Source organism: Cupressus sempervirens, chromosome 11, assembly GCF_028749045.1.
Source record: "Cupressus sempervirens isolate cs-2001-9-10 chromosome 11, ASM2874904v1, whole genome shotgun sequence".
Lineage (NCBI taxonomy): Eukaryota > Viridiplantae > Streptophyta > Pinopsida > Cupressales > Cupressaceae > Cupressus > Cupressus sempervirens.
The window spans coordinates 311,565,542-311,583,877 of NC_143128.1; the positions used below are offsets into that span (position 1 = coordinate 311,565,542).

At 35.0% G+C, this 18,336-nt stretch overlaps 1 protein-coding gene across 1 annotated transcript in view; it reads left to right on the forward strand.

Moving 5' to 3' along the window:
- Positions 1-4,644: 4,644 nt before the first annotated feature.
- Positions 4,645-18,336, forward strand: part of LOC149529370 (heat shock protein 70 (Hsp 70) family protein) — a 44,485-nt gene continuing 30,793 nt past the window's right edge. The window contains exons 1-2 of the mRNA XM_089810513.1: positions 4,645-5,939; positions 12,870-13,102. Of these exons, the coding sequence (XP_089666639.1) occupies positions 5,169-5,939; positions 12,870-13,102 (1,004 nt within the window). The 5' untranslated portion in view covers positions 4,645-5,168. The remainder of the gene's footprint in view (positions 5,940-12,869; positions 13,103-18,336) is intronic.

Below are 18,336 nucleotides of genomic sequence, written 5' to 3' on the forward strand. Positions count from 1 at the left end.
TGAACCCTCAATGTCTCATTGAATCATAACATTATTGTTACTTTTTTCATTATCACTAGAGGACCTACACTTAAAAGATCTATGCTCTTCTTTGTCACATCTAAAACAATTACCACGAAAACCACCTCCAGAATAAGAATTACCTCTTCCTTGGTAAGAGTTAAGTACCTCCTCCATAAGAATTACCACCTTCCCATTTAGTCTTGTTTTTGTCATTACTTTTCCATTCAGATTTTCCCTTAACTTACACAAAATTATTAGATCTGCCACCTTATCCATAAGATCTACCTCTGCCTCTTTGGAATCTACCGCCTCTACCTCTTTGTCTTTTTTCATGCTTCTTTGTCAAGATTTCCTTGGATTTCAAGGCATATTGATACTCTTCTTCCACACTTCCCAATTTCACAAAACTTATTTCATTTTGAATTCTAGATCTCAATCCTTTTATATGCCTTGTAACTTTCTCAACATCATCATCCACATGTCTAGATCTGATGTCCAATCTATAGAATTCCTCAATATACTCTTTCAGAGTCATGTCCCCTTGCCTCAAATTTTGCATCTTTCTCAACAAGCTAACTTGGTATTTAGCAGGAAGGAACTTGTTCTTCACCTTATTCACCATTTTCAACCAAATCTCAATCTTCTCCTTTCCTCTCCTTTGTTTATCAGTTTGCAAATGTACCCACCACAGTGAGGCATGACCTTTCAACCTAGTGATTGCAATTTTCACCTTTCTATTACCAAGAGTGTTTTCAAATTCAAAGATCTTCTCCATATCAGAGATCTAATCCAACACATCATTGGTGTCCAGTTTTCTATCATAAGGAAAAACTTGTGCAATAGGCTTTGAATGTTCCCTAAACAATACTCTCAATAATATTTCCTCACCTTGATCTTCCTCAAGTTTTGGATTAGGGTTTGGTGCTATAGCTTCATCATCAGTCACATCATCAAGATGTGCTCCTCTACTCTAGGTTGTCTCCAGAACATCTAATCTAGTTGTAATTTGTCTCAATGTATCCAATATGGCATTGTCAACATTTCCTCTACCTTGAACCATCTTTACAATTAGGTTCCTGCAAGATCGTAACCCTCTGCAAGTTATAGGTCAAATCCTTAGACCTACCACCCTACAACCAAATTCAAATTAGGGTTCTGCATGATCTAATCTCCACAAGGATGAACCTCAAGCTCTGATACCACCTAGTACACGAAGGGACATGCATAGCTAGGGCTAAAGGCACACCCAACTATCCAACCACCTTGTTGTATTAACACAACAAAAGTAAACAACATAGAGAACAACACCAAGGAGAGAGAGAGAACAAAACACTTTATTGATTCATCAAATTACTAGCATACATGCCCAGCTATAAGGCCTTCTAGGTTATGGCCAGATATAAAATACAACTTCAAGATCCACAATTTAGCTTTAAATTCACACTTCTAGACACATTTGTTCTGAACTCTCTAAACCTCCCTCTAAACCAAACCAAATACATCTACTTATACTTGCCAAAACGACTGATAGAAGATTCTAGATCATTGCATAATCGAAAGGTTGACCTTAAAATGATCAACACTCACCCCTAGACAAGATCCTATCATTAAATTCATGATCCAAATTAAATACAAGAGTCAACTTAGACTAAGAACCAACCATGACAAACTTGGTCAAAGAACTCAAGCATCAACAAATATCAAGTTCACTCGGAACATGAAGGAACACTCAACCAACATGGGACAACTCAACCAACACTAGACAACTCAACTAACTAGAACTCAGTAACAACTGGAACATGGTAGCAATTGGCACTCGATAGTAACTAGCAGAATGAATAAAAAATGAGCAAGATTACAAGGCAACCTAGGATGCTCCTATATCAGAGGTGGATTTGGAAAACCAATTCTAATTCCACTAAAATGAGAATTGGGGGTAAATTAAGTTTTAAACTTTTCAAGGCTTGCCTATTACCTTTTGACCTATTTTATTTTGCACGTGCCATGGGTTTGAGGATTGTGCAATATTTCTAATAGAGCTTCCATAATCTGCCTTTCTCTATCACTACAATGACATCATAGACACACAAGTGTTGACTTTCCTGAGCCACTTTTGACGTTGCGCCTCAGTAAGCTTGATTCAAAATACTTAGGCAATCTCCAACAAAACACATTGACATTGGGATCTATATTGCAACAATGACTATTAATGTTTATCCAAATGAACTCAACACCATCCAAGTCATCACAAGCTACATCTAAGCAACATGAGCAAGAATACAAGATCCTCTACTTGGTGGATTCAATGCCTCTTGAGCCACATTGCTACTATGATGACATCAACAAAAGCTTCATTGGGAGTGATTTGCATTCCTCCATTGAGTCAAACTGCTCTCTCCTACAAGCTTGTCATGTTACCCCCTCAAGCTCTACAAAAACACTGCATGGGATTTAGTCTACAGATACCCCCATGTGAGCTCATCCCATTGTAGACTGACATTCGAACTTAGTGCTACATGTCTTTCACCCTATTTTATGGTTTTAGTTTCTATATGGTATTGTGAGCTTGACAATTGGGAATTGTCACCATCTCCTAAGTAGTTTTGCATCTTGCTACCCAACTCCATGACAAGATTAGGCCCCAACTCAATAAGTTCTCATTACAACAACCTATTTGACAATCGATTTACACCACTACACATTCGACCCAAGCCCCATTGCCAGATACATCCTCCGATCTACCAATTGACCACTAACAATATCAAATTTCCACATCATCCAACAATTCAGTTAGTAGACCTAGATGCAATCATTATTATTGAATTCAAGTTGTATTCCAATTCTAAACCTATGGAACTAAATGTAAAACAGTATCTTCTTAATATGAATTCTAGGGGAACCAAATGGTTCCAACCATATTCCAAAAACCATTTTCCAGATTTGAAACTTTGAATATTACCAAATAGTAATATTTGACAATTCTAAATTTGTGATATTGCTATCATAACTATGTAGTTTTTGAGTCAAACTCATTGACCCATTTTTCATGAGTAGTGATTCAACATGAGACCGACTACATGGATCAATATATTTGACTCAAAAACTACATAATTAAACCCTCATAGAAATATTACAATTTGACTTGCTGTGAAAAATATCTTCTACTTAATTTTAATGTTATTTAATTCCAACAACCAAACAAACAACTCCATCAAATAAATATAGTTTCACATATTTTAATTGATAGGCTATTTGTGGGAACTTTGTTCCCGAAAATTAAATTTTTGACAGAATTTTTTGAAGAGTTTGGCCAAAAAATTGAAAATGCTTCTCGTTAATTATTTATTGACAATTTTTATCTCCTTTCACTTTTAACTCTTGTTTTGATATTTATTAGTTATTATCTCCACTTTTAACTATATATATATATATATTTTTTTTTTTTCCATTTATTAGTTGTGATCTCCACATTAGCTCATGTTGTGATCTATTCAGTTAACTTTTGATTTTTAAAATTGATTTAGATTTTTTTTTAAAAATTTTTTTAATTAATTTTTTTATATTAGTTTAATTTATTTTTTAAATATTATTTTTTAGTTTCTATAATTTATTTAGTCAATAAAATATTTATTAGACATATTTTTTTTTTTACTTCTCTTATTAATTTTTCATATAGAGTTTTTGATGAGTTTTTTTAAATGATTTTTTTTCATATTTGATAAATTTAATTTAAATAAATATTATTTATTAATCTATTTAAAAGATTTAGTAAATATTATGTTATTTAAATTAAAAATTATTAATAATCTAATTTTTTCACCTAAGATTATAATTTTAATATCCACTTATAACTATTATTTTTCTTTTCTCATTTATTTAAAAAATAATTACTTGAGATCTCTATTATGTTGTGATTTCTGTTTATTAAATTTTTAATTTTTTAAAATTGATTTAAGTTTTAGTTTTTAAATTACTTTAAATTATTTTTTATATTAGTTTAGTTTTTTCTTTAAATATTATTTTTTTAGTTTATATAATTTATTTAGTCAATATAATATTTGTTAGAGATGTATTTAGTTGTTATTTTTCATATATATATATTTTATTACTTTTATTAATTTTTCGTAATAAATTTTCTAATGAATTTTTTTAAATTTTTTTTTTTGTCATATTTGATAAAATGAATTTAATTGTAAAATATTGAAACGATTGAACACATTTCTTAAGCAATATTCAAATTTCTAAAATATTATAAATTTTATATTTATATTTTAATTTTTAACTTTTTAATTTTTGTATTTTTATTTTTAAAAACTTATATTTACATTATTTAATTTAATGTTCATTATACATTTTTCTCTTTAAATCCAACTGTTAGTTATCAAAATTTTATTAACACAATAAAATTTCGATATTACCGTTGACAATCAACTCTCCTTACTAAACTTTCCACGGACCAACGAACCCAATGTATCCAGCACATGTAAACCCTCCAACGATTGCCACATCAGCACTATCATGACGTGGCACCTTCCTATTGGCTAACCGCGTGTCCTTGGCTTCTCACTTGTCTTCGCTTCGCTGCGCTTTTTCCTTCTGAGGACCCTGTCGTATAAACCACGTTTCGATTTAGATTGTTCTGGGAGTTCCCTCTCTAATCTCTCTGATCTCTACTCGATCCAGTTCTCTTATTTAAACAATCCGAGTGCATTTCTGTAATAAATCAGTTGGAAACAGATCTGGATCAAGTTAAGAAATTTCGAGTCAGGTAGATCAGGCTCTATGGAATAGGATCTTAGATTTCTTATAAGAAAACCTCTGTTGTGGTACATCAACCATGGGTTTGTCTCCTCCAGTTAAGAATCATTCGAGACGGTTTCAAAAGCATTAATTTTTTTCTCGAATCTTTTGTTTAAGGGATCCGAAAAACCGTTTTCTCAGGGGCGATTGGGCGGCGGGGCTTCAATTCTTTTATTGGAACCTTTTGTTGACGTTTCTAGATCTGTTCAAGGCAGACGCATAAGGGTTCATGTTGATCATTACTTTATCATATTTATTTTCCCAATTCAGGAAGTTGTTTATGGATCGAACCTTCTAAGTCAAAAAACTTAACTTCATTTCGAGTTCGTTAAACCCTAGAAACCCCAGTATTTGCATTAGTAGAGATGGGGTTTGAATTGTTTCGTCGTAGAAGTGTTACTTTGGTGCTATTATCCTTTTTGCTGTCAATTGCACCTGCATTCTGCGCAGTATGTAGCATAGATTTAGGGTCAGAATGGATGAAGGTTGCAGTGGTAAATTTGAAGCCCGGGCAGAGCCCAATTTCTATAGCAATAAATGAAATATCGAAGCGGAAAAGCTCTGCTCTCGTTGCATTCAACGGAGGAAACCGCCTGGTGGCCGAGGAAGCCGCAGTAATCTCTGCCCGCTATCCAAACAAAGTGTTTATGCACACCAGAGATATGGTAGGCAAATCATATAATCAGGTTAAGAATTTTGCAGACTCGCTTTACCTTCCATATGACATAGTTGAGGATTCGAGAGGTGCTGCGGGCATTAGAACAGACGATGGCAATTCCACTTATTCGGCAGAGGAGTTAGTTTCAATGATTTTGAGTTATGGAAGAAATTTAGCCGAATTCCATGCCAAATCCCAAATTAAGGACGCTGTTATTTGTGTGCCACCTTTCTTTGGACAAGCTGAGAGGAATGGAATAATCCAGGCGGCTCAGCTTGCTGGAATAAATGTGTTGTCCCTGATTAATGAGCATTCTGGGGCAGCTCTTCAGTATGGAATTGACAAGGATTTTTCAAATGAGTCGCGGCACGTGGTGTTTTATGACATGGGTGCCAACAGTGTCTATGCTGCTCTTGTTCATTTCTCTGCATATCCGACCAAGGAGTATGGCAAGACTGTCTCGGCCAATCAATTTCAGGTATGCTTACATTCCGACTGCCAGTATTTTGAATAAATTGGAGCTTTGTAGTGCAACAATATTTAGAAATCAAACTCTTGATAAAGACATTTTTTTGTGATATTTTGTAATATTTAATGCTCGAGTGATCCTTTAATGGTCTAAGGGGCTAATATTCGTGTCTAGCCATTTCTTACACGACTTTCCTCTCATATTAGTTAGTAGTAATCATCAGACAAGGTGACAGCACCCAAGCACTTCGGAATGATGCGAGCACTGGAGCAATGAAGCTATTATGATACATCAACAATCGGGCTTCCACGAAAAGTTCCGCTCAAAATTGGCATTTTCGTGAGACCATTACAGGATTTAGAGCCGGGTGGGTTAGTTTCAGGAAATATCACATAAAAAACTTCAGCTGAATCCCCACGTGTTAGTAAACAAACACGGCTTACATGACAGACTGATCTGCTATCAGAGTTAGTTCCCTTTCCATTAAGTTTCCTAAAGGGAGACCCAGGATCTGACTTTTCAAGGTAGAAAGAACAAGAATAAACACCAGCACAGCCGGTGCTTAGGCAATAAATTGGATATAGATGTCAGTTTGATGTACACCAGCGGTTTGATGTTATTGTCTTTAACTCATGCATGTTGAAATTGCTAGATTCATTTTTTAACGCTGTCTGTGATTTTTCTCCTTTAGGCTTTATCTGTTCTTCTGTTATAACATAACAAAAACATCATTAGTCTAACTTACCTCTTGTGACAACCCAGAGAAGGATGTATCTCGTAGCTATCTATATGTTTAACTATAACGGAGGGATATCTTTATTTCTATTTCACTTACTGACTAACTCAGTTAATGTTATATCAAAGTGAGTATGGGTCTCATGGCCATAAATGGCTTTTTCCATTACTGCATTTGTCTGTGGTTATGATATTATGTGAACTGAGGTTTCAAATACTTGTTTAATAAATTTATCTTCAAAACCTAAATTTGGGATTAATTTTAAACCACTCTTTATTTTTGTTTCTGAAGATAATTAGGCTTAGTGATTCCATTCCTGCAAAAGTTAGTGCAAAGGTGGGCCCTAACTGATATTATACACATTACTAATCAAGACAAGCCTCTGAAAGTTACAAATGATTCTGATTTGCTTCAACTCTCAGGCTTACATTGCAATTCTCCATCAGATACAGCTTCCACTCTGAGTTTTTTTGAAGATGAAATCTACAACAGTTCTCAATGGAAGGCCTACCTGGCCAGCTGTCTCGAGTTGGTATTCATTCTAGTTACTCTAGGAAATATGCTGTGCTTGTACAAAGATGTCCATATCACACGTATATGCACTGATTGTTTAGAAGTGTACCTCTTAGCTATCTCAAACTTTGGTTGATCAATTTTCTGCTCTATAATACTCTTGAGATGTTGTGTTTCCAGTATTCCTTGCATGGACCACCTCTCAATCCCTTACTGTCCCACATTGTGCTCTTTCCTCACAATGCTATATAGCATCCACATCTTACAGCTGATACAATATGTTTTAGCCACCTATCTTGCTGACTGATTTTAGTCTTAACACACGCAAGGGAGAGGTGAGCATCATGTCATCCCATCTCTACACTACACTGTAAATCTAAACTGCGCTCTTTTTAACCAACTATAGCAGAAATCAAAAGAAACCTGGCAGAGGGGAATAATGATTATTACAATACAATTCCTTGTGACACCTCGTTCTAAACTTTTATCTTCACATATTCTCATTTCTAAATATATTTATTTCCTATTCTTACTCCATTTGTCAAATTTTGCTATATTATAAGATCTTGGATACATTTATTTTATAAAGGAGAAAAGGTTCAGGGGAGAGGAAGCAGCCTTGTAGTTGGCCTTGCATATTTAGCTCAAGCATGTATACTCTCAATGTAGAGAGAGTGTCAAGAGTAGTTCTTAATTGTAGACACATAATCATCTATGCCTAACATCTTATTTACCTTTATTAAATTATTTCTAATCTCTCTTGTACCTTGGCCAATTAGAAATTAGGACTAGCAGCTAGCGGGGAAGATATTATAATTTTCATGCATTCATATATTGCAGACTTCCACATTGATGCCCATTTAAGGATTGCTTGCTACATGCAAACTTCTTTGATAACATTTATACAAAAAGGAGAGTTAAAGAGTTCAACAAAAGGAGCCAAAATAGGGGGCCATATCTGGCAGATTGACACCAACCTTGCTCTCGTTAGTATTTATTTAAACTTTTATAAAACAATAGGAATACAATAAGAAATCTTATGTCCACAATATGTAGTCCTGCATGTATCTGTCAGTTGTTTTAAATGTGTGCAATTTTTTAGTGGTTTTTATTGATGGTTTGGTTGGATTTCTATGGTATTCAAATTTGTTAGGTATTGCCTAATACCACAAAAAATAGTATTTCATATTCTACTTTAGTTTTCATTCATCCCTGCTGCAAAAAAAATAAATTTGATTTCTCAAAATACCTACAATGTCTCCATCATAGTTGGAAAGCTCGCACTCGGCAATAACTTGCCAAGCCCCCAAAAGTTTATTCAAGAGAAAATCGGCCAATTTTAAAAAAAACTTGGGAACCTAAAAAATGTCTAAAATTAATTAAAAATACATTTATTTTGCAAATTTTAATGAGAAGTTGCATTTAATGAGTTAATTAAAGAGAACACAAAAGAAACAAGCAAAGTTTAGATATTTATATAAATGCATAGTGGGTACAAAATGGCATTCTCATGTTGAATGCTGATGGCGGGAAGCAAAATAGTAAATAGTTTCTGTCAAACTAGAAGTCTAGAAGTAAATACTAAATAGTAAATACTTAAATACAATCACATCTTCCTCTTTCCAGCTCTACTAGCAAAAAAGAGAGGGTGTCTAGTTCTTGAAGAGGTGCCCCGCACTGGGACTAGGTGTGAGCTGTGTGACTGTGAAGTCCGTCGCTGTCGCTGTGCCTTCTCGCTTGGCATCCCTATTGATTGGCTTTGCGTCCTAGAAGTGGATGTATCTTCTCGTATATGTGGCATTGGTAATGCCTCCTCCTTTGAGTCTAAATCCTCACCATCCTTGTCCTCAATGTCATCCATTGTGAAATGAAAATCTGTTCCCGCACCCACTTCTATGGCTTGCCTCTCCAAATCAACAACCTCCTTTGCTGAAAACAATGGACTTGGCTCTTGTGTCGTCCAATCAGAATAAGGATCTATCTCATCTAGATCAAGTGGACCAGGTATTGTTGAACTCTGTGCCCTTTTTATGCGCAACTTAAGATTATAGTGCACATAAACAAGGTCATTGAGACTTTTTTGAGTCAATCTATTTCTTTTCTTTGTGTGGATGGACTCAAATAAGCTCCAATTGCGCTCACAATGGGATGCGCTACAAGGTTGGCAAAAGACTCTGAGAGCAAAATTCTTTAAATTGGGGGTATTTCTACCCCAAGTTGACCACCAACCATTTGCAGCACAAAATATAATAAGTTATAAAGCAATGAAAAAAGATAATAAGAAAACACAACTTATCAATTTGCAAAAGCTTTCAAGTTTTAACTTTGATGGTTTACTTGGGCTTGAGTGCCTCTTGCTCTCTTTGCTAGTGTAGAAGAGAACAAATTACCCCTTGATTCCACATAGACTTGTTGTTCGGTCACAACAAGGTCTCTCCGCTTCATCGGATATCATCCTCTCAATGCATCTAAGGAGACCCTCCATGACCTTTCCATTAGGATTTGAATAGGAATCCTCAGCCCTTAAACAAACATACAATGAAATCAAGTCTTAGTACACAACCTTGAAAAATAAAGTAAAACGAAGTCTTAATAAAATCTCAAGGAGAATCATAGTACTTGAATTTGGGGTTGAGGAAGTAGCTTGTTGCATGAATAGGTTGGTGGAGCATATTGTAACACCTCCTATCAATTATTTCCCAAATGGTGTCAAATTTGAGTCTGTCCGCATGATAGTAATTTTTAACAACCTCTTTGGCCTTATCCATGGCCTCATAAAGACATCCCATTGGGGATTGTTGTCCATCACATGTGTAGGACTCTAATCAGGGGCATAGACATCAATATTTGAAATTTGAAAAATACAAATTAGTTGCTCACATACTAAGTTACAAATTAATAATGAAACTTGAATCAACTAAAAAATAATGTTTTGATTCTTGAAGTTACCTCCACAATCTCAAAAGCCTTTTCAAGAAAACTATCATCAAAGACAAGCCATGCCACAACTTCTTCTTTAGGCTTCTTTGAGTAAGTTGAAGCAACCTAGTCAACGCACACAAACATGCATTTCAGAGGCAATATTGTGTCAATGATACTTTGCATTGTCAAGAACATTGTTGCAAACCTTCTGATAGCGGGTCTCATCAAATTTTTGATTTTAGTGATCCTTCTCATCAAACTAAGAACCCACGGGTGATTATAGATATATTTGGTGACTCGCCTTGCATCTTCCACCTCTGGACTCACCCAATCAAGTTTTCCTATGTCCTCCAAAAGAAGGTCAAGGACATGTGCTGCACAAGGTGACCAAAAAAGTGTGGGATGCCTCTCTTGGAGGATTCCACCTAGAAGATTAGTAAAAAATCAATAATTAGTTACAAGCTTTCCATATTTACATCAAATCTAAATTGAATAATACCATAGCATTACATTCATGATTCATATTGAACATAAAAATTAAATTTACCTCTTGCCACATATGCTGCTGCATTATTTGTGATGATTTGCATCACATTCTCTACTCCCACCTTTGTCAACATTCTCCAACATTAGAGCCAATGTGTGCATTTCTCGCTTTATTGGAGGCATCAATAGATTTCCAAAACACCACATCATCTTTGCAAGCAACCAAGAAATTAATAATGGTTCTACTTCTTCCATTTGTCCACCCATCAGATAACATCGTGCAGCCATATTTCTTCCACTCTTTCTTTTGGTCTTCTATCAATACTCTTGCCCTATCAACTGCATTGTCAAGCAACCTACAAAATTTAGGTGTAATAAAGTGTTAGGCAAAAATAGGAAATCCCAATAAGACTTAAAATATAACAATGAACTCAAGTGGATTTCAATTATTTACAGTTACTAAATAGTAAAATACTAACCTTCCTCTCAAATCCTTGCGAGAAGGGGGCTTGCACCCTTTGCCCAATATGGAAATTGTGTTCACCAAATTCAACCAATAGGGAGTATCAGATTGAAATGTTGTTTTTGAAGCGGTTTATGCCTCCAAAAATAGTTTTTTCACATGGAATGCATATAACCTTTGCAACATCATTTGGAGTTTCATAGGCATAACATTATGCTTGATCTCTTGCATTTCTAGGCTGAGTGCCTATATATCGAGATGGGTACGGAGTTTGTGGCCACTCTTCCTGTGAACTTGCCATGCTTTTTAAATGCTTAACCGCTGCCCTACACATAAATTTATAGAAAAATGAATAAACAAAAGTTAGAACTTAGATCTATGAACTAAACAAACAAAACAAACAGCTAGGGTTTGCTTTTAAAAAATCTTACATATTCTTCAAAAAAAATTGTCAAACATAGAGCTGAATGGCTTTCAAATGATTCAAACATAGAGTTGAAATGCTTTCAAATGATTTGAATTCATTGATTGGCAACAAGAAAACAATGGAACATTTTTTAAAAGTATAAAAACAATCTCATCAAACCTACTTGGGAAAGAGATTTGTTTTCTAAAACCGGTTGGAATGCTCTTTATATCCACTTAAATCTGCCTTGAATCACTTGCAATAAGGTAAGAATACCTTGGAAGCCTTTGATCGCACAAAAGAAAACTGGTGTTGCAAAAATGAATTCTATTGGCCTATAACCGGCTAATGTGCGGCAAAGTTTTAAAGGAATACTCATGCGTTTTTACAAAAAAACTCGCTGAAAAATCAGCGATTACTCTCTGATTTTTTGGAGGGGGCTGAATTTTTGAAATGACAAGTTTTTTAAAAATACTCACTGGCTGAGAAAACTTGGCGATTACCTGCTACTCACAAAGTAATCGGTGAGTGTACCAACTATGGTCTCCATAATTGTTTGAGACTGAAGTTGAACTTACACGACATGCAGGAACCGAGTAGCTTCTATCTCCTTGTTTTCCCAAATTGTAGTTCAAATGTAGTCCAAGTTTAGGGGCTTTTTAGTGAATGTAGGTAGCACCCAGAACTACTAAACATTGGATATTCCCTGTGACATGATATCCTGGAAGCTATTTGGGGCCCCTGACTTTGTTCCTAAACTTTGTAACATATTAGCAACTAAGTCTGTATTATATTTCCATTTCTCTTGCTGTGTCAAACTTTCATTAGTTCTGACTTTTTGGCTAACTATAAGGCCTCTTCTATTACTTACTTGAGATGAGAGCTTGTTGGTGATTTGGCATTAATCACCAATATTGTAACTTGAGAATCACCTTCCACAGTCTGCCTGTGCCAGCCTTTCGTGCTGCAATTTGGTTTCTTTTAGTAGAGACATCTCTTGAGCTTGGTCATTGGTAACTAACAAGCACCTGTTGGATTGTATGTCTGAGCACACTTCAGCCAGCAGTTGTGAGGGTTACCTATTGCTGCTTCGCTGAAATTTGTTTTGAAAACCTGTGTGGTGGAAGGAACCATAATGCTTTTATCTTTACATTCTTGACACCAACTCCATCACAGGGAGAAAATTTAAGGACATTAGGGTCTTCATCAATTTAACATGTAACTGACATCCCAGAATAGTGAAAGAAAGTAAAATTCATACCAATTTAAATGTGTTTTGTTTATTGATTTGCGTATACCATTTATTGCTGGATTTTTCAGAAGTTTCCCATATTTTGTTTGTTTTATAAAATGCTACTGTTTTAGTTCAATATTTTATGGGACTTTAGATGCTATTTTATTTTTCTGTTACAGGTTAAAGATGTTAGATGGAATGCAAAATCGGGTGGGCAAACTATGGAATTGCGGTTAGTTGAGCATTTTGCAGATGAGTTTAATAATAAACTTGGGACTGGAGTTGACATAAGAAAATTTCCTAAAGCAATGGCAAAGTTGAAGAAACAAGTAAAGCGTACAAAGGAAATTCTTAGTGCCAATTCTGAGGCTCCTCTGTCAGTGGAGTCACTTTACGAAGATACAGATTTCAGGTTGGTTACTATCATATCGTTGCTTTCTCTTTTTTCCTTGTAGTCTGTTATTTGTCTTTCTTTTGGAGTTGGAAACCACATAAAATGTTCTCTTGAATTTAGCACTGTTTGGCATATCATCCGGACAAGTTTTACTAAGCGCACATAGTCAATCAACATATAGCAATTTGCATTAAGCATGTGCTTATTAAATATGCATGCAGCTGAATTGGAATCTTACTTTGGTGCTTTGACAATATGAAGAATATTGGATTCTCTTACAACTTTTCAATGTAGTATTAGAACTTTTGTTTATTGGGTCATTATTTAGGAAGCAGCATGCCCTACCAATGTAATGTCCTTTTGTTGAGATATTCCTTATTTAGGACTGCAAACAATATTAAGCACTATAAAAGTAAGAACTGCTCTTAGTAATACTAATTACTAATATAAGGCAACAAGAAATCATGTTAATATTCAAAACTATGACTATGCATATAAACATTATAATATATAAATTAAAAACTCATAGCAGCGTTAGCATTTGAATGAATGTATCATATCATAAACAATATTTAGTTCAATATATTGTAATACAACCTGCAAAGCCAATCACATAGTGAATTTCTTAAAAATGCTTCAAATAGCAATATTAAGGCAGGTCATCCTCAATATTGCCAAGAGCTTGTAAGGGAGGCCATCACTACCACCCTCCTGACCGTTTACTTCTACTGTAGCACTAAACAAGTAACTTCACTCAGTTAGTCACATTGAGATGCTCGGCTAGGGGTTCAAATTTCTCCCAGCTCCCTGTAAATTTAAACATGAAATCCACTTTATTTGAGAGGGCATATCTACCTTTTGAAGTCCCCAAAAGGCCATTAGAACCTACGGGAGAATCTTCAAGTTGTAGAGTATTTTCTGCAAAACCCTCATTAGACTGGGGTTTTAGAAGCAGTCTTAGGAAAATGGCCAGAAAATACACTAGGACTTATTCAAATTTATCAAGTTTGATTCAAATGAAAGCTAACATCCTACAAGGAAACACAAAAATTTCTAGTTCCGTAGGTCATCAATACATTAAAATCCAATTAAAACAACAAAATAAGATGCAGGAAAACTTTTGAAACTTTGTATTACTTCATTTCACTACTCTTCCTTGTACACCGAACTAATCTATATACTAGAATGAGTTGAGGCAGTTTGTCTTTCTTTTGTCAGTGAAACTTCACCTTCCTTATTTGTTAGGTGAGAGATTCTTAGCCATTTGCATTGCTGTCCAAATGTAAATTTGACAACATTGCATGTTTTTATCTTTGTGCTGATCCCTCTTGTCTTTTTGTGAATCTTTTTTCTTACTGCCTTCTTCTGTTCAGCTCAAACTCAACTAAAAATTCTAAAGACACCTAGATATGACATCTAAGATTCTAAAGATCCTAGATCGAATTTGGCATTGAGTTGCCACATGAACATACACACCTTGACTAACCTATAACACTTCAGAAATTCAGATCAGAGATATACAAACCAAAATTGAGATTTCACCTTACACCTTTTATACTCCATGGCATACAATGAGTTTCCTTGATCAGGTTTCATGTTTCCTTGAAGCAGATCACCATTTTGCAAATGTGCAGAAAGGTGACTTGTGAAATAGAAAAAGTTCCGCAATTTCGCAGGTATGGAAATCAGCAGTTTGTGAAATAGCACAATAGCTGTTTCTTGATCAATTTCAATCTTTTGGGGTTGCCCCTGCATCAATCTGACTTGCAAGCTAAGGAACACAACGTTTGAGGAAGATACAAAGGACTTCTAGACTGAGAAGTACTACCTCAGGGAAAGGTGCAGATTTTCCAACAGGGACTCATTGTCTTTCAACAAGATACATGGATATCATGAATTTAAATCAACAAGCCTTTAGAATACTACCTTTAATGTGACAACCCCTTTTCCTAGGTCTTAACTAACAACGAGCATATCAAAGAATTACAATTATTACTTCATATTCATAGGAAGATAGTTATATCAGTTATGTTCATGGAATGAGATTAATGGTTACAATTAGTTAAATTCATAACGAACAATTGAAGATACCATCAATGAATTTAACACGGAATTTAAAATCCACATACTGTAGAATTCAAAACCGAATCCATCTAGGGATGCTTCTGCAAATCCCAGGTTAGTCCATGAATATTGCTTAGGAACAAATAGCTATATCACTTTATCGAAATGACAAATGCCATCAAATGCCACTATATCATTTAGGGCATCAAATACCATTGTATCAATTAGGGCATCAAATACTATTGTAGCATTTAGGGCATCAAGTATCGTTAGAAGATATGCTCATATTCATTATTTATATAAATGAAAGACTGAAATAACAATCCATCAGTTAAACCTATCTCTTGCATATAGATATATTCCATGTTCAGTTGGAAGATCAACCGATCTAATTGGTTACCAATTACATTGACGAGAAAGTGTTAAAGTTTGTAGCTGCGATAGAGATCTTTATCTCTCAAAACTTGGACGTTATTATCGTTATTGTCATCTTCAGCTGAAAAGGACACTTAAGTTTAATTTGTAATATTAAATGTAAATGACATGTGTCATTCACATGCATTGAGGCATGAATATTTGAAGAGTCATTAGGAGTTATGAGAATCTCAAGAGACCTTCAGTTATAATGTGAAGAGTCTCTCTTATTGTTATATATTCGCATCAAGCAAAGGAATTTGTACAGTTGAACTTCTATTATCAATAAAGATATGTTTTTGTTGTGTGGCAGGGTTTTTCCCTTCATTTTAGAAGGGTTTTCCTAGGATATTTATGGTGTTCCTTGTTTCAATTTTGTCTTCTGCTTATTGTTGGTTATCTTCTTGCATTTTTGGGCTATAGATTTAACAAAAAGTTGCTTTCATTTAAGGAGTTAATTGAATTGATGATGTAAATCAATCCATCATATCTTCTACTTGTATAAACATCATAAAAGTAAAATACCTATTACCAGCAAATGTTTGAATGCATAACTTATCTTTGTCTGGTGCATGTCTTGGCATCTTGTGGAGAGGGGAAACATTGTTAGGGGCTTAAACCTCCCAACCACGGACCTTAAACTTATCCCCACACTTTCTCTAACGAGAAAGACCCTCCCCATCCGAAAATAGACATGGAACACCTTGATCAGCCACTGAGCATCTTGGTACTAGGGTATCATTCCCACCACTTGACTAAGCATAAAGATTTGAATATTGGACCTTCATCTCGGCCAAGATGGCCCTCTTGGATGGATTTTCTGGGTGTAAGCTTAAGCATTCTTTCTGAATTATAGTCATAGTCAAGTTCTTATGTCCCTTCTGGACTCATCACAGAATCATGAAGTATACTTGACTTGCATCTTCTTATGCTTGTTGTCCTTAACTTGTGGACTAAAGAGTAGATGTCCCTATATAAAGTGTATTTCACAGATTTGACTAAGCAAAATCATATATCGTTATGAGATTAATTCTAAATGGAAATCTCCAGCAATTAGTTGTAATTCATTATTCAAACTGATGGATGTACCCTCTTGTGAATATCAGTTAGATATGAATCAAAGTTTGCCATTGGATTGGCATTCTGATTCGATATTAGAGCTTTAAGAAAAGAGACCTTATTCACTTACATGCTCACCCATCGGGCTCACCCACCGGGTGGCTGCCTATACTGCATGAGCCATGAAATGGCTTCAAATTTAGATGCACATATTTCAAAGTTCACATCAAGATTTAAACATGAAATGCAAAATAAGATGTGGAATGTGCTCCACCTGGAGTCGGTTTATACAACTTGTTGCCGTGTTTTGTCAATCCATGATGCATGACAAGCACCACTTTCCAATGACTCTACTTGAGATCTATATGAACTCATAATGTAGGAAGAATTTGTGTCTTGCAGATGTAAGAACTCCGGCTATAGTCTTGAGGAATAACGATGCAAAACATAGAAGCTAATCCATGCTCTGAGGGTTTGTGCCTTGCAAAACAAATATAATTGAAATAATTGCGAGAGGAAGAGCGCTTAGACAACGAGAAGAATATTAAAGAACAAATCATCTGCACGTTATCTTGGTTACAAGAAGAGGGTGGCAGTGAGAGTTACAAATGCAAACAAGAAGTTGTTGGCACAAATATTTAAATTGGCCATCTCAACTTACAAGGCCCAATGGAAAATAATAGAAATATGAAAGGTGGCCTCACATGAAATAATAATAAACCATAACCATGGTGAAAGAAATAATAATAATGTCTTAATATATAACATCATGGTATCTATAGATACCTATATATGTATGTATGCATATACGTGTACATGTGTAAATTTCCAACCATATATTTCTTAAGTATATGCCAAATATCATGCGTATACGTTCTTATTCTTATATATATATATAAAGTTGGTTTACATATGTACACATATACATGTATGTACGTGTATAGATATGTAGGTATCATGATGTCGATATGATAAGACATGATTATACATCAGGAGGCTTTAACCAACAACACAACTACAAAGGTACAAATTTGTTCAAATTTCAATTCATGCTTAGTGATCTCTTTTACTATTAAATGATGTGTAATTTAATAGGTCAACTCATGGTCGTCCAACGTACACTCTTGCTTGCCTAGTCGTTTACCCTTTAGCCATGGTAGTTCAAGGTTTGTACCTATTTGCTCAGTGATGGTGGTGCCCTCTGTGCCCAATTCTTTTTTGGCAATGTTTCCCCCCTTCGACATGCTCTTGCAAGGGAATTCTCCATGATTATATCATATTCCTCAATATAATAACAATTTACCATAATTACTCATTATTCATAAACCATCATAATGGCTAACTAGCATGCCAACTTCATATGAAATTATAACAATTAACCATCTTACCCTTTCACATGATCGTAACTAATTTTACTTGTCAATTGACTTACATGAAACCTCAACAGCTATATGAACATTTTCAAATGGCTCCAAAATTGAGATGTAACATTTAACAGGTTGACAAGTAAGAAACTGCCCTTGAATCATTGTTTCAAGCAACCAACTTCATGATAAACACCACACACGCTTCTGCTGTCTCAAACTTTGACAAACTGCTTGATATGATTGGGAAGGCTCAATAATCAAACCATAGTTCCATGATTTGCTGAGAGTTGTATGAGGTGGCAAGCTGTGCATTTGTGGGCAGGTTTCAAGGACTCTTCCCCATGATTC